The sequence below is a fragment of the Styela clava genome, chromosome 3 (assembly GCF_964204865.1).
Source record: "Styela clava chromosome 3, kaStyClav1.hap1.2, whole genome shotgun sequence".
Classification (NCBI taxonomy): domain Eukaryota; kingdom Metazoa; phylum Chordata; class Ascidiacea; order Stolidobranchia; family Styelidae; genus Styela; species Styela clava.
In genome coordinates this window covers 12,996,809-13,021,568 of record NC_135252.1, presented here as the reverse complement: position 1 = coordinate 13,021,568, position 24,760 = coordinate 12,996,809, and the positions used below count along the sequence as shown (strand labels likewise).

General features: G+C 34.2%; 2 protein-coding genes across 4 annotated transcripts; one reads left to right on the top strand and one right to left on the bottom strand.

Moving 5' to 3' along the window:
* LOC120342509 (ATP-dependent RNA helicase A protein-like) lies at window positions 1–19,738 on the top strand. Of its 2 annotated transcripts, XM_039411371.2 has the most exons (31): window positions 1–380; window positions 1,226–2,248; window positions 2,621–2,761; window positions 3,222–3,388; window positions 3,834–3,957; window positions 4,550–4,698; window positions 5,587–5,633; window positions 5,839–5,975; window positions 6,585–6,845; window positions 7,366–7,443; window positions 7,897–8,016; window positions 8,384–8,501; window positions 9,448–9,543; window positions 10,038–10,120; window positions 10,574–10,730; window positions 10,803–10,933; window positions 11,676–11,796; window positions 12,462–12,554; window positions 13,396–13,490; window positions 13,975–14,048; window positions 14,363–14,515; window positions 14,763–14,868; window positions 15,193–15,359; window positions 16,202–16,363; window positions 16,689–16,803; window positions 17,016–17,147; window positions 17,231–17,338; window positions 17,586–17,701; window positions 18,281–18,487; window positions 18,843–18,930; window positions 19,095–19,738. In XM_039411371.2, exons 2-31 carry the CDS (start codon window positions 2,138–2,140, stop codon window positions 19,218–19,220), a joined length of 3,783 nt encoding a protein of 1,260 aa, XP_039267305.2. In that variant the 5' UTR covers window positions 1–380; window positions 1,226–2,137; the 3' UTR covers window positions 19,221–19,738. The 2 variants fall into 2 exon arrangements, with proteins under 2 accessions (XP_039267305.2, XP_039267307.2); XM_039411373.2 differs by lacking the exons at window positions 1–380; window positions 1,226–2,248; window positions 2,621–2,761; window positions 3,222–3,388; window positions 3,834–3,957 and adding an exon at window positions 5,315–5,349 and having other exon boundaries at window positions 4,557–4,698.
* An 857-nt stretch (window positions 19,739–20,595) lies between these two features.
* On the bottom strand, window positions 20,596–22,755 carry LOC120342551 (uncharacterized). Of its 2 annotated transcripts, none has more exons than XM_039411431.2 (4): window positions 22,623–22,755; window positions 22,082–22,272; window positions 21,161–21,298; window positions 20,596–20,888 (listed from the first exon to the last, which is right to left on the bottom strand). In XM_039411431.2, the coding sequence occupies exons 1-4, from the start codon at window positions 22,681–22,683 to the stop codon at window positions 20,784–20,786; spliced, it is 495 nt and encodes a 164-aa protein (XP_039267365.2). In that variant the 5' UTR covers window positions 22,684–22,755; the 3' UTR covers window positions 20,596–20,783. The 2 variants fall into 2 exon arrangements, with proteins under 2 accessions (XP_039267365.2, XP_039267366.2); XM_039411432.2 differs by having other exon boundaries at window positions 22,082–22,269; window positions 22,623–22,754.
* Between the last annotated feature and the right edge of the window lie 2,005 nt (window positions 22,756–24,760).

Sequence of the window (24,760 nt, the reverse complement as noted above, 5' to 3'; positions counted from 1 at the left end):
TCTATTTCTGGAATGGCTGCGAATACATTTTTCATACTGCTGTCTTCGCCAGCGTTTAATTTTCTGAATTAAGTTGACGGTTGAGTTGAACTAAACTGTATGTATCGGTATATTTCAGTATTTAGATTTTATTGTAAGTGCCTCGTCGTCAATTCATGCATTATGTCCGATTTCCCGTTGCAGCAACGCCAACGATCTCAACATTCTCAAAACCCTGCTTTTGCAAAATTTGTTAACAAAACTGATAGGAACGTTTCTGTTGAATGGCTCAACTTTCAGGGAAATCATGTTGTGTATAAAGACAGATTAGAACCAAGAGATTATATATTGATGGATACTTTCAAGACACATCCTTGGGTTTTTTATGAGAGTATTTGCAGGTACGGTATGGATGTTCAGAGTGGAGAGTACGGTACCGGTACTGGAGTAATTTCGGAAAATATGCATTAAATTCGTAAAATTCTTGTCATAGAATGTGGCAAGAATAATCTGCAATCTAGCAATTGTTAATACAGAGACTGAAAGATGATGCATGGATTGGTAATGCAATACTGCAATAATAGATTTTGTGAGGTTTCAAGGTACCGTACTTAACCCATCTCTGTACTGCTGTACAGCAGTGTCTAGTCTACCTAAATGCAGAAATGTCTTGTGGTACATTGCAGCGTTGGGTTAGTTGTAGTCTATGACTCTATTCCATGTTTAGCATTTAATTATTCTTCATGACCCTACTATATACCGGTATGTCAGTATGTTAGAAAACATTATTTGCGATTATTGATTTCAGGCATTAATCTGTTAGCCGGTATTTTTACCTTCATTTTTAATTATGGTTACGGTAATTCAGCAATTACCTACATTATGCATGAACTGTATCATTGTATAACCTACGGTAATTTCTAAATTTACGAACCACTTTTCTGCATTTAACTCACAGCCAGATGAGAGATTATGGCAAAATATTTCAATTTCTCAATTTTATCTTCATTTTCAAATTGGATTTCCATTGTGAAAATATCAGTTTTGCTGAAAGAACGGTACTCTCGACGATCTGAATGTTAAAACTACATTTTTGATTTGAATTCTGATTAGACTAATTTCTTTGAATATAGTCTAGTATTGTAGTAGGATTAAATATTATTTAATCTCCTTCTTTGCTTGAGAAATTTATTCATATTCCTGCATTCACTCTCCACTCAAGAGTATATGTTTTTTTTTTCTTCAGACATCCACTCACTTTCCTTCCTAACTTTGAGAAAATCTACTTTCCTGTTGAATGGAGTGGAGAACATCAAAGATTTCATTCCGTTGAAATTGTGAATCCTCTTTTGAATTTAAGGCAAATATGCTTGAACTACTTGCACCGTTACTTGGTGGTAAATTGTGAATATACCTCTATTGCTACATTTGACTCGAAAGTTGATCAACTCTTTGATGGATTACCTGTTGTATTAGCTAATGACTTGAAACAGTTATCGAAAGATCAGGATAATAAAAACCTTCCTATTTATTTTGAGGGAGATTAGTATCTATAATGTACAGGTCAGGATACCTACCTTAATACTGTTTACGGAAAAAATTGGCTTGAGATCTTTGGTACTTTAAATATTTTGATTGTCGTATACTTAATCTCTAATGTTTATTTGATTTTAATTTTAGAACATAAGATTGTTGTATGAGTATAATATCAACTAGTATTTATTTAAAAAACTTACATTTCTGACACAAATTTTATATAAAATGATTTTAGACTCGGCAATTCTTTCTTAAAAAACCTATATATTAATGTATATTATATGTTTTATAAAGCTGATGCTTGTTTTTATTTTTTCTATTCTAACATTATGCAAAAGTCTTCAATTTTTGTACCTTTCATTAACTGTCGTTTATTATGCACTCCAAACCTATTGTCCGAATGTTCCTAGTGAGGTAACATCTCATTAAGTTTCTAATGCAAATTTGGTGATGCTACTTGATTTTTCCGAATTGAAATTGAAGTTTAATGTGTTTATTGGTTTTGAAATGTAAAGCTAGGTTTCTTCTAAATAAAAACTATATTGCAAGTATCTTGTCAATACCTTTTAATATTATTAGTTGAATATCGTAAGGTCTCTCTGTAGTATGACATTTTTTCATTATGACTGAAGTCAAGACATTTGTATATTCATGGCTTGGAAAACAAAAGCTAACTCCAGTTTATGATGTTCAAGCTGGTGGCAACAAGTATAAACCAAGATTTAAATGTGAGGTAAGCAGAGAATATCGTTCATTGCATTTTTCAACTGAAGTGTCAACTGTCAAGCCATTTACTACATTTGTGGTGAAATGAATAAACTTATTATTTGCCACATGAGTGGATTGGGATAAATTTTGCTCCATTAATGATGATTTAACTTTAACAAAGCCAATTTGGTAATAAGGAAAAACTATTTATATTGCCAATGACATGCAGTCTTGAGTTGCTTTGAATATTCGAGTGTTTTTTTCATTTCTGTAATATGTAAATTGCTTCACTGATTGGATTTGACTATTTTAGACATATAATATGAAAATATAGTAAAGTTTATAATTCTTTAGGTATCAAACTTAATTTATGTTCAACTATTATTATTATTTTTAGCTCAGAGTTGATACAATACCTTATGCTGGAATAGGAAACTCAACAAATAAGAAGGATGCCCAAGCAAACGCTGCCTGGGATTTTGTTAATTATCTTGTTCGAGCTGGAAAAATGAAGCCTTCTGAAGTACCCCCAAAATCGGTTCGTATTTATATCTATATAAATACATGATTATCATTCAAGGATATTTTGTTTTTTCTCTTATATGTTTTGTCCTGTATTATATCCATTCGAGATTTGAAATTTATACAGTAGTATCTTTTGTCACTAGCTGGAACCTAAATCTTGAACTTGTTTAAAAAAAATGACAAAATGCTAATTTCTTTAAAAAATTGCCATGAAAAAATAACTTCACATGAAAATATGATGGGGACTACTTGTACATGTAATGATAACATGACACGACTACTGGAATATTTAAGAGTTGCTATTGGATCATATCCACTGTTGGTGCCAAGATACAGGTAGGCATGGACCTTCAAGCCGAATCTGTACATGTTGTACAAAAATAAAAATTTATTTAAAATTAAATTGGTTAAATTAACCATTTGTAGTTTGATAGGAATAAACTAATTTACTAAAATCGTTTAATTTTCCCCAGGGTGTCCGCACTGGTCCTATGGTGCCACCAAACAATGGATCCCAATTTTCCAGCACTGGCATGATGAGTGAAGGAGGTCAACCACTTCCTGGTTCTCTTCCTCCTCACCTTCAACTAAAACAGGAAATGCAGAGGCAGGATGATTTTTCTCAAAACCAACCATCAGAGTAAGCACATTGGGATGTTAAAATTGACACGCTCAACTTCAACATGTGAAGTGTTTTATCTGACTTAATGGTGGCACATCAAACTGCAAAATATGCTGCATGGGTCTACATATTTAAATTTTTGTGGGAATCATTTCTTGCGAAGGGATGGGTACACTCTTCACAATCATTGAGTGGTTTACTTAATCTGTGGTTGATTTGATCTTCTTCCACCATCCAAATATACCATAAGTGTCTGAAGGGAAAAAACAGTCGAGTTATGATTGATTTGTATCATTGACCTCTCCTGACATAAGTATGAATAAATCCTCCCCATTTTTTGCCACGGCAAATGTCTTGTTCTTCAATTTTCTTGATATGATTAGATTATGGGCTTTATGGTCAAATTTCAGCCCTATCTTGTAGATTCAAAACTATTTGACCTGATAGGATTTCATCTTTACAGCCAATTCATGTCTTCTGGATTCCAAGGTTATGGCATGGGAAGTGCTGGCCCTTCTGAGAGAGGTGGGGCATTGCATGAATATTATGATAAGAGAAGAAAATTGGAAGAGATGGAGGAGAAAGAGGTAGTTTATTAACTCCTGAAGGTGCTGGATTCTGTGAAAATATGTAAAACAACTGTTTTGTTTTCGTGAACATTGTTATCTCATTTTTATCTCTGTATTTCCTTGATTGTCCTAGGATCTGGCAAGTTTTTGTAGTGTTATAATTAGTTTCTGGAAACATTCTGGAAGTACATTTTGCAACACTCATGAAAACCTGTAGAATCAGATTTTGTATCCCAGTTTGGTAAAATTTAGACCAGACTTTGGATGAAAAAAATCCAGGGGGAAAGAAATTTCATTCCAGATCCTAACTCTGAAAAAACAATGACAAAGAAAATTCTGGTGTTCTTTCAAACCTTCTTCATTTGTTTGTTGAGAACTTTATAACAGTTTCTAGCGTAAATATGACTTCAATTATCACCGTTAACACTAAGATTATGACCCCAGTGAATTCGAAATTGTGTCTATGACTTCGAGGACATTAAAAAATATGACTTCAAATCCAATAAACAACTTCACAAATGTGATCATTATTAACAGGACTGAATATGCAAAAGGTAGTAAATACCAAATCACTGACACTTTTTTTTATTTAAATTTCTATCTTTCTTAGACATTTGCATCAGAAGAAGTTGACATGAATTCTCGTCTCCATGGAAACTGGACAATTGACAATGCGAAATCAAGATTGAATGAATTTTTTCAAAAGGAAAAGATCTCTGCAGATTATAAGTATAGTCAAGTTGGACCTGACCATAACAAGTGGGTCAAGTTAATAGCAATTCCACTTTATTACTTAAATTTGATTGTTGTTTAGAATGAAAACTTTAAATTCCTCTTCCTTCTAGCAATTTCTTTCTTTTTATGCATATCTTCTATTTCTGGTTTAGGAAATTTCGATAACCATATTCATTATTATTTAAAATGAACATTTTTCTGATATTTATGAGCTTCTGACTTTGATGATCGATTTCACCATGAACTATGTATGAGATTGTAGAAAGCAACATTGTGACATCACAAAGCATAAAATATTTTCTGCTGTCTAAAATTGATTTGGAGGAGGATAGAATACACTTTAACTTGGAAATAATCATTGTACGAATGAATTCTTCTACGATTCTTCTATGATACATATATTCCGTAGTGCCTTCAAATCTTGTCTTCACAAGCTACCATGAATATGAATAATATAAAGTTCATTTATTTCATGAGACGGGAAAAATGGAATGCACTTGTGATATTCAGTGACACAATGGCTCACAGATATTACGCTTAGTAATAATTTGTGAGCCGATGGTAATTTATTATCTGCAGCAGAAAATATTATTTTATGCTTTGTGATGTTGCAATAACTTGTTGCTTTCTATTTTCTTAGCCCCGGGATTTGTACTTGATCATGATTATTGAAGGGTGAGTACAATGTAGTTTAGAAACACAGAACAGATTGCACAATATGTTGCGAATTTATGATATCTACTCAAATAAGCGATTTGAAAACTTTCAACGACATATCGAGCCGCAAAAATTTAAGGTGAAAACTCAGATTGGTTGCACTAAATTTTGATTTTCAAATCAAAGTGGTCAAAAGACTCTTTATTAATTATATCACCATCTCTTTGCCTGCCAACGAGTTATTTGTATTTTTAGGAGCTTTATTGCTGAGATGGCTATCTATGTCAAAAAAATTGGAAGAAGTAAGTGACTTATAAAGAGAAATATTCCTTATGGTATTGAATTAATAACTATGAAATATTTGAAACTCATTTCCAATTTATTTCCTACTTGTGAAATCTTTTTGGTTTAGCAAAGCCGACTAAATTTAAATTATTTGAAGTTTGTGAAATTGGTGATATGTTTGCTTATATCTTTCACTGAAAGGTGAACATTGGTTATTTGCAGCTCTTCATGCTCGAGAACATGGATCTAATAAAAAAAATGCATCACAGTCGGCAGCTTTATCTCTTGTACGACAATTGTTTCATCTTGGTGTTATTGAAAATTATACTGGCTTAACCAAGAAGAAACAAAGTGATGAGGTATTTGAACTCATACCCAATAGTAATACATATATAAAGTGTACTCCCATGAGGTCGTTGAAAATGTACATACAATTCTAACTTCAAATTCTGATTTCAAAACGACTTCAGATTCCTGCTTGACAAGACTTATGACTGCAAGTCTGCAACCAAAATCTTTGAAGAAAATTTCAATTACTCTCTCACCTTCCAAAAAATTAAATTTTGTTTTGAATAATTCAAATTGCTGAACTAGTGAAATTTAAAAGAACGACTCTGGCCCCGACTTCAATATCAATCATTGAATCAATACATGCTACACTCAACCCCCTAGCTTCATTTATGCCCTGGATAGTATGGTCAACTATTTCTGTAGATATCTGTTACAGCTGGTAGGATAAACTGACGGTTGGCCATTTTAAATACAAATTTAACTTGCAATTATATGATGTAAGGTATTATTAGGGCATTATTTTAGGTTTTTTTTTTCAGAATGATAAATATTTGTGCAGAAATATATAAAGATTACATAAGTATTTAAAATAGTCACTTGATAAATTTTGGTATTGAAAAAATTTAATTTCAATATTATTTATTCATCATTTTGCTATCTAATTTTTCCCGTTTTAGGCCGAACCCTATGATGTAACACTGAATCCACAAGTTATTGCTCATTTGAAGGAATCTCTTGCTACTTTGGAAATTGCACCCGCTGTTCCTCCACCTAATGCTAATCCAAATCAGAACCCAGTCAGTTTGATTCCTCAGAAAAAAATATTCTTTCCACCGTCTCAACGGAAACTTGTAGCAGGAGTGATTCCATGGTCACCACCTCAAGCTAATTGGAATCCGTGGACAAGTTGTAACATTGATGAAGGACCTTTAGCTAATGTAAGAATTTTGCCCTTTGCTTTACAAATGTTTACAAGTATTACAGGAAATAAAACCTCATTTATTCTATATCATTTATTTTAAGTGGTGGCATTGTTTAAGATTTTGATTGTTTTCTAAGTACTGATTACATAAGATGTGGTAATTGTCATTCTTCTAAGGCATTTTCAGGCCTTCACCACAATAAGGCTGTATAAGCAGCTGCTGATACATATTGATAACTATTTCTAGAAGGTCTGGAATCTTTGGCAGGGCATTGCCTACCCAATTTATTATACTCTTGGTGATATGGTGAACATTGGGTTTTAACACGACAAGATTTTTACCTTGGTCACAGTGCAAACAAAATTCAAGTCCAAATCTTCAATAACCACAATTCTACGATGCCCAATAGAAGTAGACCTTCTAGCAGGAAACAAACTATTTTGCCTCAGATATAAGTTTCTATTGTATCTACACCAATAAGTAACCTCAAACCATAGTCTTTCTTTGTTTCTGTCATTTTTTATTACTTTTTCAGATGACTTCTGAACAAATTAGCCATGACTTATTGAATGAATACAATTATGCATTGGATAAAAACAATCTGATGAACAAGGTAATGTGGTGGTGATAATATTATTGGTTGACAATTTCACTTATGTTTTATCAAGTTTGTGATCCCAAAATTATAAGTGATGCTCATACAAAAGTTTTTAGTCCATTTCATGACAATGTCTATTGTTCTTGTCGTCGTTTTCCTGGAGATACCTTTTTTTTTCTTTATATACAAAATTAATGCAGTATGTCTGTGTCAACTCTCGTTTTTTTATTAAAAGGCCTGTTCTCTGAGCGGCATTTGTGTATGAATAGTTTTACACTTTTTCTTCCTTGCATTGTCTTGATCCGATAATTTGACCAGACTCGAATATGATTTAACAAAATGAGAAAATTATCTGAAAAATCAATCACACATTTGGAATTGAATTATTATACATTTACTGAATCTTGATTTCAGTTGCTGGAACCAATTTACTTGACTTCTAATCAATTTTTTTGTACATATTTCCAGATGATGAATGAACGTGCTGATTTACCAATATTTTCATACAGAGATGAATTATTAGAAAAGATACAGAAAAATCCTGTAATTATTATCAGAGGACAGACAGGTTCTGGTAAAACTACACAGGTAGCTATTTTTATAGTCAAACAAGTATGGCCAAAATGATGTCCATATGTAACAACTAAAAATGAGAAGGTTTCTGTTGCGCTCTGGCGTCTTGGGTTACATATACACTCGTTATTGTGACGATAACAGTATTCCGTGGTTGGAGAAAAATCTAAAAAAAGTCAAGTCACATGTGTGGGAAAAAGTTAGGTTTACGTTTAACAGAACTAGTACGCTTCTGTAACTAGACGTGTCTGATTTGCTGACCAAATACCATCAGTGGTGTACTGTCACTACTATAATATTCAAATTTTTGACATTTTTTGATGCTATTTCATTTATTCCTTTTAATTTCTTGGTAAAATGATTTATCAATATTCTGTTCTAGGTTCCTCAGTATGTTCTCGAATCTTTGATTGAATCAAATAGAGCATCAGATTGTAATATTATTGTGACTCAACCAAGAAGAATAAGTGCTGTTACTGTTGCTGAAAGAGTTGCTGAAGGTCTTCTAGCACTTTTCATTGCCCTTCTACTGTATAGAATTCTTTTTAGAAAATTTGCTCATGTGCACTTTCTTAGCAAAGTTTCAGCCATTGAAATGCCTAGATGTACTAAAACATTGTTGTTACCCAAACTGGTTTCTTCATATCTTGAGACATTTTACCATTTGGCTGGAATTCACTCCCTTGACTTTGTTATTGATACCCCCCTGTCTAGTGTTGTATTTGTCGAACTTTACTTCAAGACAGGAATGAAAAATGATGTCATCAGTATAACTGACTGAACGAGAATGTTTGGGAGATACCACTCATATTAGATACTACCATTCTTTTTAAATTTCATTAGTTTCATTCAGTTTACGGGAGTATCAATTTTTTTTGTCTCCATTGTATAATTCAATCATAGGATATATTCTGTTAGAAGTGCATATCAAAGGCAGGTAGAGTCTAAAATCCTTAAATAGACATGTCAAATTGAGCAGTGCTAACAGGTATGTATGCCCAAAATATCTAATTCACGAAGTTTCAAAATGAAAATGCAGTCAAAATGCTGGTGCGGCGGTGTGGCTCAACGGGCTAAGCGTTAGGAATACGCTCGCCACCGCACCTCTAATTACTCTGCGTGGGTTCGCAGGTTCGAATCTCATGCAGGGATGGTTATGTGCGAGAGGATTGCTGGACTCCTCGCCGTCGTTGGGTGGTTCACGTAACCGCTGGTCGGTTACGGCTTCCTCCACCACCAAGTCCATGCTTCCGAAAAACAAACAATACAGTAAAAACTAATCCCATACCCGACTTGGAATGGTAACCGGACGAGAGGCCGTGGTTCGCCATATGGATAAGCCGTCTTATCGGCTTTCCTCTCCCCCGGGATAAATATGTAAATCCTATCCTATCCTATCATTTATGATGTAAGTTTCTCTGTATGTTTATTTTTCTTTGTTTTCAGAAAGGGGGGAAGATCTTGGTCAAAGTGTTGGATACAGTGTCAGATTTGATTCTGTTTTACCAAGACCTCACGCTGGAATCCTGTTTTGTACTGTTGGTGAGATTATTTTCTGCATATTTTGATATAATACAGGGTGTCCATAAAGTCTTTTTACAACTATAAAGACACTTAATGACACTCTGTTTACTCTATCTACAATGTAGTATTCCATGATTGGCGTAGGATTTGGAGTACTCCTGAAGTATGGCTACCAAGATACCGGACACTGGAACGTAGTATGTGTTAATGTGTACCAACCAGGTTAGGGGTAGGCCATAACTTTAGGTACAAATACTATGGGAGTCACTTGGCTAGTCCCCGAACTCGTAATAGAACTAAAATGAAGAAAATTATGGCCTAACCCTAATCTGGTACACATACTATGTTTCTGTGTTCGCCATCTTGGTATGCATACTTCGGGAGTACCGGATTTAGACTTGTCATCTCTCCTATGCAATGCCAACATGATTATTACCAACTTGCTCATCTCACTAGAAAATAGATTCATGCTTTATTGAAGTCTATATGAATTCATACAACTTTGTTTACAGGTGTTCTGCTCAGAAAATTGACTGCTGGTTTAAGAGGAATATCCCATGTTGTAGTTGATGAAATTCATGAACGTGACATCAATGTAAGCTATGTTATATACATATATATGTTATAACCTCCTTCTTTATCAGAGTTAAAATCGTTGTAATTTTTGTACAAGCTCATGCTAATAAGATCCAGTTACCCAGAAGCTTGCTGTGTCCTAAGATAGTGTGATAGTCGAAGTCATCTTGTTTTTGCTGTTATTGGAGCTGGATTCTTAGTCATCTTTCAATTAGCCTGGAATTTTAAGTGTTATTTCAAACTTATTGGAGGCGGGATCGTTATTTTAGACTTTTTAAAAATTGAGTGTTTAAATTCTTTATTTGAATTGATTGTAGTTTTCGATGTATTACTTGTTGAAATTCTGTTACCATAGGGTATGTATTATATAATATTGTTATGGACCAGAATCGTTCATTTGAGAATCAGATCAAACTATTCATTTAGGCTATATAATAGCCTATACCTCATCACGACTCGTATTCTATTTTAGACTGATTTTCTTCTTGTTGTTCTTCGTGATATTGTTGCCACATTTACCGGGATTCGTATTATATTGATGTCAGCCACAATTGATACAACCATATTCAGTCAATATTTCAACAATTGCCCAGTAGTTGAAGTTCATGGACGTACCCATCCTGTCCAAGGTCAGTAACGCGACCAAAGGAATTGATCTTTCTTTTATTGCAATGATGCTTCAATAACGTTTTCATGTTCAGAATATTTTCTTGAGGATTGTGTACAAATGCTGGGATTCTCACCTCCACCAATGAATAGGAAAAGGAAAGATCGTAAAAATAATAACAACAATGACGATGATGATGAAACTGGAATGGGTGGCGATGATGAAGTAAGTGGAAGGAGAGTTGACAAGGGCAAACCACAGCCCATGTGCCAAATCCGGCTCGTTGAGTAATTCAATCTGACCCGCCTGATTCTGCCACAACCAAACTAAAACTAAATTTTCGATATTTAGTTAAACAAAATAGCTCAAAATGTTGGGATTGCGATTAAATTCAGTTTTGGCACGAGTCTCATTGTTTTCCAATTAGGCTTTTGTAACACTGTAAATATTGTTAATAAAATGTAACTTTTCACGTCACACTTACATGATTTGGCCCCTGGTTTAAAAACCTTGCGCACCCTGAAGTAGAGGTATATACTTTAAATATTCACCATGCTATAAGATCTGTGATATACAATTGCAGAAGTTATTTGAATAAAATATTTGACGAATGTGCAACCGAACATCATTATTCTATTAAAGATCATTCTAGTCTAATGCAAACTCTTTCCTATCGATGAAGTGTTGCTCCGCTTTGTCAGTACTTAGTTGACCGCAAGCTCTCGTCAATTTAGTGTCAAGGAAATGAATTTTTATGATAAATATTTTTATAGCTATAATCCCATTTGTATAGAAATTACTGCCTATGGCTGTTTTTCGGATCAAAACTCAAATCGCTTCTTTTCTTGCATCAATTGACAGAATCATATTTCTATATAGTTTTCAAAGCTTTTTTGTAATTATACCTTAAATTTGAATATTATTTTTCATTGATTATTTATCTATTATCTGAAACTTCATATTTTAGGAAAATCTCAACCTGCAAATCAGCAATAATTACTCTGAAGCAACTCGACATGCATTATCTCAACTGAGTGAGAAAGAATTAAGTTTTGAATTAATTGAAGCATTACTCAAGTATATTGCAGGTATGGTAATCAAAATCTATTGTTAAATATGTTGAATTTCACTGTATTTCAAGATATTGAAGTTATATTCAAATATATTTATTCATACTGACCTCGTAGTCGTTAGTGTTAAATTAAGTCCTATACTTCACCATGATTGTACAATTTTCGGTGCTTACTTTAAAAATAGTTTCGTGAGTTGGGCCGCTGTAAAATGGGATATTTATTTCGAATCATCATTCTGATTCATGGCATTTAACAATCTGATTTTTAAAAGTACCAGTAAAGAATTATAGCCTAGTCTATCACAGCTATTTCTACACTAATTTTTGATTACTGCAATTAAACTGAAACTTCTAGGAAGACAAAGTGATCATTGAATTTTTTGATTTATATTTAAATGTCCGCAACACAACTGAAAACTAACGAATAGTATAAAAGGATGTGAAAACGAGGCGTTGTTTACGACCACACTTGAAAATCTGCCTGAGTGAGAAAAGTGTCTGAGCGGATGCATTATTACGTCACTTTTTGCATCTTGCTGATTGGCAAATGTCACGAGGTCAACAAGGAAGTCGATGCTTGGAGAAACATTCATAGTGACATTTGCGGCCAAAATATGCTGTTTTTAGCATTGATATTATTGCTTTGTATCAATAATAAAAATTTATATTATTTCTTTTTAGGTTTGAATGTGCCTGGTGCAGTTCTTGTATTTCTTCCTGGATGGAATCTTATATTCATGTTAATGAAGTATCTGGAAAATCATCCTGTATTCAGTGAGTATCTTCATAACATAAGATATCAATTCAGAATATACTCATCCATCTGAACCAGGTCTGTCAGAGATCAATATTGAGTGAAAATTGGGGAAACTTTCACCTAGTCTCTTTCATTTGGATTACGAATCTTTACAGTGTCTTAAATTTTATCAACTGTTTCACTTCACTTCCGTATTATAACACATCATGCTTGAGAATCTTCTTCTCCATGTACCAGGTCTGTTACAGACATCGGCGATCATGGCCTTCCATTCCAATCTGTTGTTTGTTCTCCTGATGAGTTCATTGTTGGAGGATTCTTTCTTCGTTACGTAATTATTCAGACTGTCGGTGTGTTTTGTGCGTTGTCTTCCTCTACTTTTGGTACCACAAATCTTTCCACACAGTATTTGCTTTTCTATCCCATTTGCTCTGTTTATGTGCCCAAAAAATTGTAGTTGTCTTTTCCTGATGGTTTTAATTAGGGATCTTTTGTACCCGGCCTTTTCCATTACTTCTTCGTTTGACTTTTTTTCCATCCACGATATTCTCATAACTCGTCTGATATACCACATTTCTGCTGCTTCAAGTCTTCTTTCGAGGTCTTTTGTCAGCGAGGTCTTTTGATTCTTGAGAATCAGCGAAGTCAAATTCAAAAGTTTCCATGACTGGGTTCACCAACTTTCGTACACTGCGTTGTTTTATTCACTTGTCTGACTGACTTTGTAGTATTTTGTTTCTCTGCTGTTTATAATTTCATAATCTCATATGAGGCCCTATCTAAATTGAAATTCTAAATTGAAAAAGTGATTATGAACTTGATTCATACAGTAACAATATAATTTTTATCATTCCTAAGGTGGACCAAAGTACAGAATACTGCCATTACATTCTCAAATACCAAGGGAAGATCAACACAGAGTTTTTGAGCCAGTACCGGAGGGTGTAACAAAGGTAAGAGAACAGAACTTGTTCAATTAAGTGTCTTATTAATAGAATATTATCAAAGATCAAATATATCAGAATTTTTAAAGATGGAATCAACTGTTTCATACATTGTCAAATTCGAATAAGAGAACAGAAGTTGTTCAATAAAGTGTCTTATTAATAGAATATTATCAAAGATCAAATTTATCGGAATTTTTGAAGATGGAATCAACTGTTTTATACAATGTCAAATTCGAATAAGAGAAAAGAACTTGTTCAACAAAGTGTCTCATTAATAAGATATTCCAAAAATCAAATATACCGGAATTTTCAAAAATTTAATCAACTGTTTTATACATTATCAAAATGTGAATAAATTTTGTCAATGCTGTTACGTACCTGTTCGCAAGTTTTTTTGGTGAATAATTATTGAATTGGGGCAACATCTTCCTTCATTACTAAAACATAAAACTTTACTCTTATGTTCATGATTTTGGAATTTATATTTCAGATAATTCTGTCAACTAACATTGCGGAAACGAGCATCACAATCAATGATGTTGTCTATGTGATTGATTCATGCAAGTATGTTTTTACCAGAGTATTATCAGAATTTTGTCTTTAAACTTGGTCATTCCCAAGCTTTTTCAGTGATGGGCCTGGACTATTAGAAATTTCGAATTTCAGCTTCTACTTTTTGCTCAGACTCCCTGCTCTGGGATTCGACCCTGACTTTATTATCAACAAACTCTACACTTCACAGCTCTGGCTCGAGTCAAACTCCACCTGTAAATCCATACCCATACATCTTACCTACAGATTGTATTTAGCCCCTTCCGAATTAATGTGCGAGACACCTCAAAAAATTGAATTTTTTAATTAAAATCTTTTGATTTCAGAGTAAAAATGAAGATGTTCACTTCTCACAACAACATGACAAATTATGCCACTGTGTGGGCCTCACAGTCCAACATGGAACAAAGAAAAGGACGAGCTGGTCGTGTTAGACCTGGTTTCTGCTTTTACATGTGCAGTAGACCTCGTTATGAAAAGTAAATTGCTTATTTGTAATTTGGGCTAGTGCAGTATGTAACTTCCCACTATAAATAGGGAATATGTGACGAGTTGTGGTATATGGAATAGTTTAGTTATCTGCTCAAATATTTTGCACTCATTAATTCCTAAGAAATATCAATGATTAGAATTTTCATACTTTTATCATCAAACTAATAAAGACAAGGTTTTTGTATTTTCTAATATGTTGCTTAGCGGAATAAAACAGGGAAATTGTTATTTTAGGCTTGATACTCATTCCACTCCTGAAATGTTGAGAACTCCACTTCATGAAATTGCTTTGAGTATAAAACTACTTCAACTTGGAAGTATTGGAGAATTTTTATCAAAGGTGAATCATCCTTGCCATTTATATCAGCACTGTACACTAACACAATATCTATATATAGCATGATGATACAGACAAGTATACCAGAGACCGGCACCATCCAATCCCACATTTTAGAGGTCAATCACTCAATCAGATACACTTCATACATTGATGAAACGTGATGCTGTACAAAATAATATGAAAATTGCCCATATTAAAGTCACAAATATGCGATATTAACAATGGAATAGTTACTGAAATGTTTTAAAATTTCAGACTTTTAACAGAAGAATTCAATTTACTATTCTTTTACATTATTTAAATTTAGTATTTTGTATTATTCAGGCTCTTGAACCACCACCATTGGATGCAGTGATTGAAGCAGAACATTTACTTCGAGAAATAAATGCTTTAGATAAAAATGATGAGCTGACTCCACTTGGTAGAATTCTTGCTAAATTACCTCTGGAACCAAGACTTGGAAAGATGATTGTACTCGGATGCAATTTCTTGTATGTCGGAATTTTATTTTTTCTGTCCTTTAGATTAGGTAAAATAGATAAGATAGAAAGATAATTTATTTTAAACTACTCCATGGTACAGAAAGATTACAATAAACAAGACAAGCCCCGCAGGGCAATTGCCAAAACCTAAATAAGGTCTAAAAACACTATATAAGCAATGTTATTTTGTGTACGATAGGATTTACATATTTACCCCAGGGGAGAGGATAAATGATAAAACTGCTCATATTCATATTGCGAACCACGGCCTCTCGTTCGGTTACCAGTCCATGTCGGGTATGGGACTAGTTAGCCAGTTCATTGTTTTGGATGCATGGTCTTAATGGTGGAGGAAGTTGAACCGACAAGCGGTTTCGTAGACCACCCCAAGGTGACATGGAGTCCAGCAATCCACTTGCACATAATTGTCACCCACAGGATTCGTCCCTGCGAACCCATGAAGGGCAATTAGAGGTGTGGTGGCGAGCGTATTTTTATCGCTTAGCACGATGATGCGCCACTCTGCCATAAATGGGAAATCACAATGTAATACTCTCTATTTGCGCTTCAAGCTTGAGATTGTTATCATTGTGGTAATACATAAGGTGAGAGTACATACTCTTTAATCGAGGCTAGTGAGCATTATGATAATAATGAATATAATGAAAGTTAAAAACATAAAAAGATACTGTTGAAACGAGCTTCAAGTTTGTGACACAAGTATTGTGACACAAGTATTGTGACAACACTGGAATATAAGCGAAAAATATGATAGTATGCTTGCTAATTGTGCGTCGGGACTTGTAAGCATATATACCTCGGTTTCAGACAATATAAATATGTATTTTTAGTGTCGGTGATGCAATGTGCATCATAGCTGCTGCATCATGTTTTCCTGAACCATTTGAAATGACAGGAAAAAGATTGAGTTGGAAGCATCGTGACTTTGCTGGAGAAAGATTTTCCGATCACGTAGCTTTATTATCTTGCTTTAATGCATGGGAAAGTGCAAGGTAAAAGATGAGTTTTAATTTACTGATATATTTAATTAATTTATTATTATCATATGCCAGAAAGGGTAAGCGACGTTTATGAGTGGTGCAACCAAATAACATAGGATTTTTATCTTGAGGAAAAAAGACCATGTTCCCCGCTCACCTGTCCATGTCAGTTATGGAAATCCGTTCCTAACATTTTGCACAGCCAGGGCCAGTCAAGTATGCGACAAATTTAGGTCATAACTTCAAGTCGCCATACTGATATTGGTATTCCACAGTATGATTTTCCATCTCCAAATGCAATTTACTTTTCTTTTACTTTGGTTGTAATCTTGTTCAGTATGAGGGGAGAAGATCAAGAGAAAGACTTTTGTGAAAGAAAACAAATTACTATGACAACACTTCGAATGACATCAGAAGCTAAGAATCAACTCAGAGATATTCTCATTAACGAAGTATTAAATTATAAAAGTTGCAATTTCTGACAAAGAGTAGCAAAAATATATTTAACTTACTTAGCCATGACCTATCTGACAGCCTGTCCGGAATACTCCCAATGCCTTACTGAGAGAAAGAAGCCTTTAAATTTCTTGTTCTGTAATTATTAGTTTTGATACATGACACTTTGTCTCTACCTTCTCTATCTAATTCTTCTGCATTCTCACAGGGCTTTCCGGAAGAATGTCTTCAACATCATTTCTTTAACTTTAATGGTGAAGATACGAAACTGGACATTGTGATATCACTTCTATGTGTTGGTGTTTATCCAAATGTGTGCATTCATAAAGAAAAGAGAAAGGTATGTAACAGTATTCATTAGTTGATTTTAATAAAATAGTTTGCGTAAAATTTGAAATTCGAAACTGTGTTCCATTTTTTCAGGTTTTGTGTGAATCCAGAGCTGCTCTGATACATAAATCATCAGTCAATTGTCCATTCGGAAACAAAGATTGCACTTTCCCATCTCCCTTCTTTGTTTTTGGAGAAAAGGTAACTGGTGTTCTTATATTTTGATCTTTATAGGCATAGCGAATACAATTTTTTAGTTGGATCCCCGACATTTGTTAGGTGTCAAAATTATATTTCAACTGATTCATTATCTATTTCAATTGTTCAAAAAGCAATTTTTTTCTCGAGACCCTACAAATCCTATTTTCTCAACCTCAAGTGTTTTCTTACAAATGAAGAATTTTACATCTAGTCATCTACATCACTATTATAGTTTCCTTGTTCCTAGATTCGAACTAGAGCAGTGAGTGCAAAACAAATGACGATGGTGACACCATTACAGCTTCTAATATTTAGTTCAAGTCAAGTAACTGCTCATGAAGAATTTGTTAAAATAGATGATTGGTGAGATTTTGTTGTGTTTTAAATATTTTACTTACCGGTACTCAATAATTTCTTCGTTCACTAGTCGAATCTGGTTCGACAATCTCAAAGAACGATATAAATTGTTTTAAGTAATAATACACATGTTTTGGGCAAAAAATGGATTCCAAATAAGTAATTTCTATTGACAATGCTATTGCCCAAAACATTTTTATGATAGGATAGGAGTTTTAGCCAAAGAGGGAAGCCCATAATACGACTTCATCATATGACGAACCATATTGTCTCGTATTTCGTCTGGTTACCAGTCACTGCTGGGTATGGGATTAGTTGGCCAGTTATATGTTTCAGATGCATGGGCTTGATGGTGGAGAAAGCCGTAACCGACCAGAGGTTTTGTGAACCAGCCTACAGCGGCGAAAAGTCCAGCAATTGTCTTTTACATAATTATGCCCCACAGGAACTGACGCAAGGTAATCAGGGTTGCAGATAGCGAGCAGATTCCTATCACTTAGTGCAAATTGCCAAACGCCTAGTCATGTTTATAATCAACTCTTTAGGTGACATGAGCTGGATTTCTTATATTTAATATTTTGTCAGGATTCGTCTTCGTATGCCATTGGATGCGGCTGCTAGTTGCGTTGCTTTAAGGACAGCACTTGAAGGATTAATAGTTCGTTCCACTTCAGAACCAGAGTCCATCGCTAGTCCTCCTCCAGCTGAAGCAGAAATGATGGATATTGTTCGAGAATTATCAAAAGCAACTGCAGCTGGAAGTAAAGTGGATCCGCAAGAGGCATTGCACAGGTAAGTGTCATATTGCCCTGCCATATTGTACAATGGAATACAACATTAAGTAGCCCTCCAGTAATTGACCATTTGATAGATATGCCCGTCTCAAAAATTGAAAATCCAAACCATATACCAGTGCATTCCAACCCTTTTTATCTATGTGGAACCCTGGTATGCTATTAAGCTCATCATGGAACGCCGATTAACGATTATTAAATGAGTGTTTCCAGCATATGTGGCTTTAAACAACTCATTCTTTGTTCAAACCTGGGACAACATTTCGAACACCAGATCTGAATATCAGAACACCAACTGCATTCTTATGGGGTATAATCGTGCATTGGTTTAAGTTTTCTAATTAATTTTCCAGTTTTCGGCCAGATGGTGCACCACATAAGATATTTCGTGGTGGAAGAGGATTCAGAGGTGGACGTGGGTTTTATGGTGGTCCTCCACGGGTAGGTACAATCTAATCCAGAATTTTATTCTTCTGATTGACCATATGCTATCATTGTGTATTCAATATTTCTTCATTACGGTAATTCTTAGAATACTCTCTCTCGATTTGTGTGAATTGTTTCAATACGTTTCAGTACAACACCTGCAAATGTTTGATTTTCAGGGAGGTGGTTTTTATGGAGGACGTGGGGGCGGAGGTTTTGGGGGATTTCGTGGAGGTGGATTTTGTGGTGGTCCACGAGGTGGTAGAGGATATGGAAGATTTTCCAGAGGACGTGGCAGATGGTGAAAGATCAAGTTGGATGTATTGAAATGCATTCATTTGTCAACATTCTGCATAACAATGTTTTTCGTGGTGTGATGGTCAGGGACGTATGTCGGAGACTCTGATATGCTTCACAATTTTAAAGATTCAAGTATTTTTTGTGTGCGCAGTAGTTTACGTTTTTTAGGCTTCAGTTAGTTAAATATCAGCTCAAATTATGCGAATATTCTCAACTTAAAGTATGTGAGTTTAAAGGTTGGCAGTGCAAAATTCAATCCAACTTTTTTGACTTGCATTTCACTATGAATTGCTTTTATCCTGTGCGTATTCATGCAACCCAATCTTCTAGCTCTTTTCGTCTCTTGAGAAGTGAGCACACTGAAGTCTGTTATTGTCATGATTTATCAAATCATCTTATTTTCATCTATCTCCAACAAAGATTAATGATTTTCCTAATAGTATACCACCCCATTCTCATCAGAAAATTTTACTGTTTTTATTATTTTTTTTTGATCGACTAAAAGCTTTAGCGCGAGATATCAGTTGATGACTTTATCTTGTTAATCAACCAGTATTTTAGATAGGCAGCAACAGATGTGTGTCAGACAGACAGCAACAGATGTCCGGGATGAGTATGTAAAATGAGTATTGAAACAGTGAATGTCTGGTTTATAGTGCGTGTGAATAATAGTGACTCCAAGATAACCGCATCGGTCCCCGATGGGCTTGTATGATTGGGGTCTGTTTCTCGAATATAAAACTGATTGAATAGACGTTTCGATGTGGGAAAATATTCCGCCGATATAGCATAGGATTTCCTTATTCAATCGGTAGAGAAACCCATTAAATAGGATAGTGTAGCACAGCCCGTTATCCGATTTCCAGTATGGAAATAATACCTTAGAATTAGATGATTTGACCTGTAACGATCGGCGGTTATTCTAACCACGTTGAGACTGGCATGAACCCAACATTCATATCCCATTCCAGACTTCAGTGTTTATAATTCAGCCGGTTCTCGTATAAAAGTCTAAGAGATCATGGGCGTAGCCTAAAATTTTCAAAACTTTTTTAAATGCAATTTTGCTACATTTGTATTAAGAAATAGATTCATTAGTTCGCCAACACCATTTTGGTCTATTCTTGAACGATTTACTGAAAATCGGACGTTTTCTGGTCTGCTATCAATAATCATTTCACTAAATGAACCAAACAAGATAGATGAAACTGCGCGCCTATATGGCTCGTATAATATTCACAGCGAAATACGTATGTAGAGCAACTCTTTAAGATATTGTTAGATATCGGTGGCCACTTTCATCCGTGTTCGAAGCGTTGTATTACGTCATACAAAACAATGGATGGCTACACACTTGTAAAGAGATCCGAGGCAATGGGATATGTCGCCGAAAATATTGAGATTTATTGCAACTTGAATATTGAGTTTGTTCAAATATATTCCGATAACACAAATTTTGCCTCTTCCAAATTATATTGACAAATCTTAAAAAGTATTTTATAAATACGATGCATTTGACACAATCATGATTTCTAGTGACTTTATTTGGAGTACAGCAAAAATGCAAATTATGTTTCTTCTTCGTCGTCCAGTACCGGAAGAGATGCTCCAGCTGGTAAGTCCTCGTTTGAGTTGCATTCGTCTGTTCTACAGCATTTGACGCAGATCAGAACCTTAAACAAAAAGTGAGATTTTTAATCGTCGCTACAATCATTGGTGATTTCAGCTTTTTGGCTCCATTAGAGGTAAACCTTAATCATTTTCTGTGAATTAGGAACTTCATATTCGATGAACGACGCCAAGATCTGGGTGAACTATCTCCTTGTGCAAAAGGGAACACTCGAAAGGTGATGGTGCCCCGCGTTATTAGTCGTATATCTAATTATCCACTTCGTTCATTCGATAGGTCTAAGCTCAAACACGTCTCCGCAGATCGTATACATACCCTCTTATTCCTAGCATCTTCTGATAAGCATTCCTTTTTATTTTGTTTTCTGTTGTTTCTACAAGATAGAGCTGTTTTACACTCTTTGTAAACAAATTTTAGACCGTCCCTCAATTCAATCTTGGTCTGACAAACATCCTGTTGAATCAAAAAAAGCCATTATACGAAATGTTAAAACATGAGAAAAAAAATTTAGAGGTCTGTTTTAAAAAATAAGTTTTTCGTTTTGTTTCCTAGTCCTAGAGAGAGAGAGAGAGATTTATTTCGTCAACCAGAAAAAAACAGTCGTAATAATAAATAAATAATGGCTATAAAAAAGTACGCTTTTTTCGGTATAGACTGGAAGGAGCGATACGACCATGCGGTCATCGAAGTCATCCCCCTCCAAGTTTACGCTGATAAATTCACAGTAAAATATGATTATTAGAAATGGTTGAAGTACCGTCTTCATTTGCAAAAGCTTATTTGCTTACGACCATGCGGTCATCGAAGTCAGCCCCCTCCAAGTTTACGCTGATAAATTCACAGTAAAATATGATTATTAGAAATGGTTGAAGTACCGTCTTCATTTGCAAAAGCTTATTTGCTTCATTGGTTTATACTTTAGAACAAGCATATTAGTTTGTCATGACCACTCGCAACTTCAGAATTGGAAGTTCGCGTCTGATATTAGGACGCTATATGAAACATCACTGGTCTGCAAGTTTGAAAAAGTACATTTTATGCTATCCAAATATCGTCATTCCGCCGCCTAAAATGTGTTGCTTCACTGGTAAGGCTAAGGCTTCATGTTGATGAATATCTTGAAAATGATATAGAACATAAATGGACAAGAGTAGAATAATATATATATATATATATATATATATATCATAAAACTACAATACACTTTAGGTATGTCGCAAACACAATGAATCTTACGTCACTGGCAGGACATTCCTCACGTGTCTCGTTGCCAATGCCGTCCACTGTTGCACCCACTACGCAAGCAATACTAGATGCTGGGGCGGGCTGCTGAGTTGGTTGTTCTTCTTCAACGACCTCTTCGCCTCCTTCAACCGCTACCTCTTCGCCACCTTCATCCACTACCGCTTCCTCTTCTTCTCCTCCTTCTGTAAAATATAACTTTGTTTGTTTCAAATCGAGCGTTATGCATGTAGACTACTACAACTGAAATGCGATTCACGAGTGATAAAATGCAAACTAAAATGTTAGACTATTAACACGATTGCTAGTTTGTTTGTTTTTTTGCTGATTTTCAAATTTCAATTAGTTAATATCATACAATTACTTAATAAAATGTAGCTAGTTCAAAAATCTTATTAGATATCGTATTTTCACGCGTTTCGCGTATAGTTTGCAGTATTATCAATACATCATGGACTTTTAATTGTATATCAATCCTTGTAGGAAAAATAGTTGAATTTTAGGCATTTATCTGGTCAAAAAATACGACTCTTACCTTGTGCATAAACGGCGATGCCGGAAAACAGAAGAATGGACAACAATAAATACAGCTTCATCCTTTTTGATTTTCAAACGAACGAATAGAAATACAGCTTTGATGGAGACTTTATATCCTGTCAATGATGACAAAAAAAATTATAAAGAAAAACGCAGTTCGGATAACGATGACGCTTTAGGTCATTTCATGCTGTTAAAAATATATACAAATTTACGCAAAATTCACTATCATGGCGATAAATGTTGTCATGCTGTTATAAATTATTATTCAAATACCGTGAATCTATTTACTTGTATAAAATGGTAAGATAAACCATTTTTTGTAAGATATATATATCATTTTATTACCCAAATTTATTTAGTCTATTTTTCACCGTTGAACACGACAACGTCACGTTCGTATCATGCGCTGTGTCTGCATATTCCATACCTCAGGCTAAATGGTTTTCAATATCAAAAAAAACTTGTTCGATGCGATAAAAATTTTTATAAACATTTGATATATATTTTCTTTCATCTAAACCAGTAACGAAATAAACATCAATTTTTTACTTCTTATAATTACCATACAATAAGGTCTTTTAAGAATCTCATTTTATATTTCTATATTTTATAATGTTCATTTTACTAATATGTAACCTTGGTATTTGAAAAAACGAACAAAAGTCTATGCAAATCTCTTTAGTATTTGTCGAGTTTACAACCATGGATTAAAAATTTGTTCACATATTTTAATTGTTAAATTTTCATTACGAAATAAATTACGTATGCACGTATACGTGTTTCGCAACGTTGTCATCAAGCCGCAGTGCTAACGATATCATGGTATTTCCACCTTAAACACTTAGGCCCTTTCTATTGGTTGTTACGATGAGCGGTATGTCCTTTATACATTTCGTAACTTATATATATATTTATATATGATCTGAAAATATATTCTCAATTTTTAGTCAATATTAGTAATCTTTAGTTTACGATTTCACATGCCAAAATTGCTTGGTATATAACGAATGAAATGTAACATGCTCCGCTTTGTCCCGATTGCGTACTGTTTAAAAAAAAATTACTCGATTTATATGATTTATATTTTTCAAGATGCAGAAAAGATAAAACTTGGAATCGAAATAGGCTGCAATGGTATCAGGATAATTTAATATGAAATTTGAATGAGTATAATCCGTTCATCATGCGTTATAGAACAAAATGGAATCCACAATAATATACTCAGTCTGTTTTATTTTATATTCTATGATCTACCTATCGCGATAATTGAATATAAAGAGCATCAAAAATCATTAATACGAAGTTTCTGAGATATTTTTCATTTTTTGGTTGTAATTCAGGTTATTTTCTATCCGCTTATTGCATCAGCAGCATACACGAAGCTGTCTAGTCGCTTTTTTCCGCGTTCAATGAAGCTGTCGGTATACTACACCAGCTTAACGAGAAGTGGTTATTTCCAAGCGTTAATTTTGAATGATGACATTTATTGCCTCAACTAATTCAAAGAAAAAGAAATTTGTAATTTGGAGAAACTCGCATTACTTCATTAATTATACACGACCTTTTAAATAATTTTCACCTATCTAACGAACAAATTGGTTGATTAACGGTGATGTTTTATAAATTAAACATTTGATTGTCATGTTTTCAAGTATCATGTATTTATTCTACATCAAAAAGGTTGTAAATAAAAAACATGGTAATTGTCATTTATCAAAGAAAAAAATAAAATTTGGAACAGAGCGTGGTAAATTTTATTTTGCTTCTAAATTGATACTAAACGCTTATGCATCACGCTTATCATGTTATCATCACTCATTTATTAAATGTTCCAAATCTTCCTTGTTTTTTTTATTTTTCTGAAAATTACTTTAAATAGTTTCATGCTATTTGTGAAATCTATTGATATCTGTTTCAGAACTATCGACAAAACTTCTGTACTTGTAAATTGTAGGGTTGATAATGTCACATATTTATAATGAGCATATTTAAAATCAATAACAACTTGTCGTAAATCTATTGCAACATGCAGTTTGTCTTGTGAAACCGGTTCATGTTCTCATATTCAAGTAATCCACGTAAGAAATTATTTAAGTTTGCCCACGGCATATGATAATCTGGCATGCGTGCGAC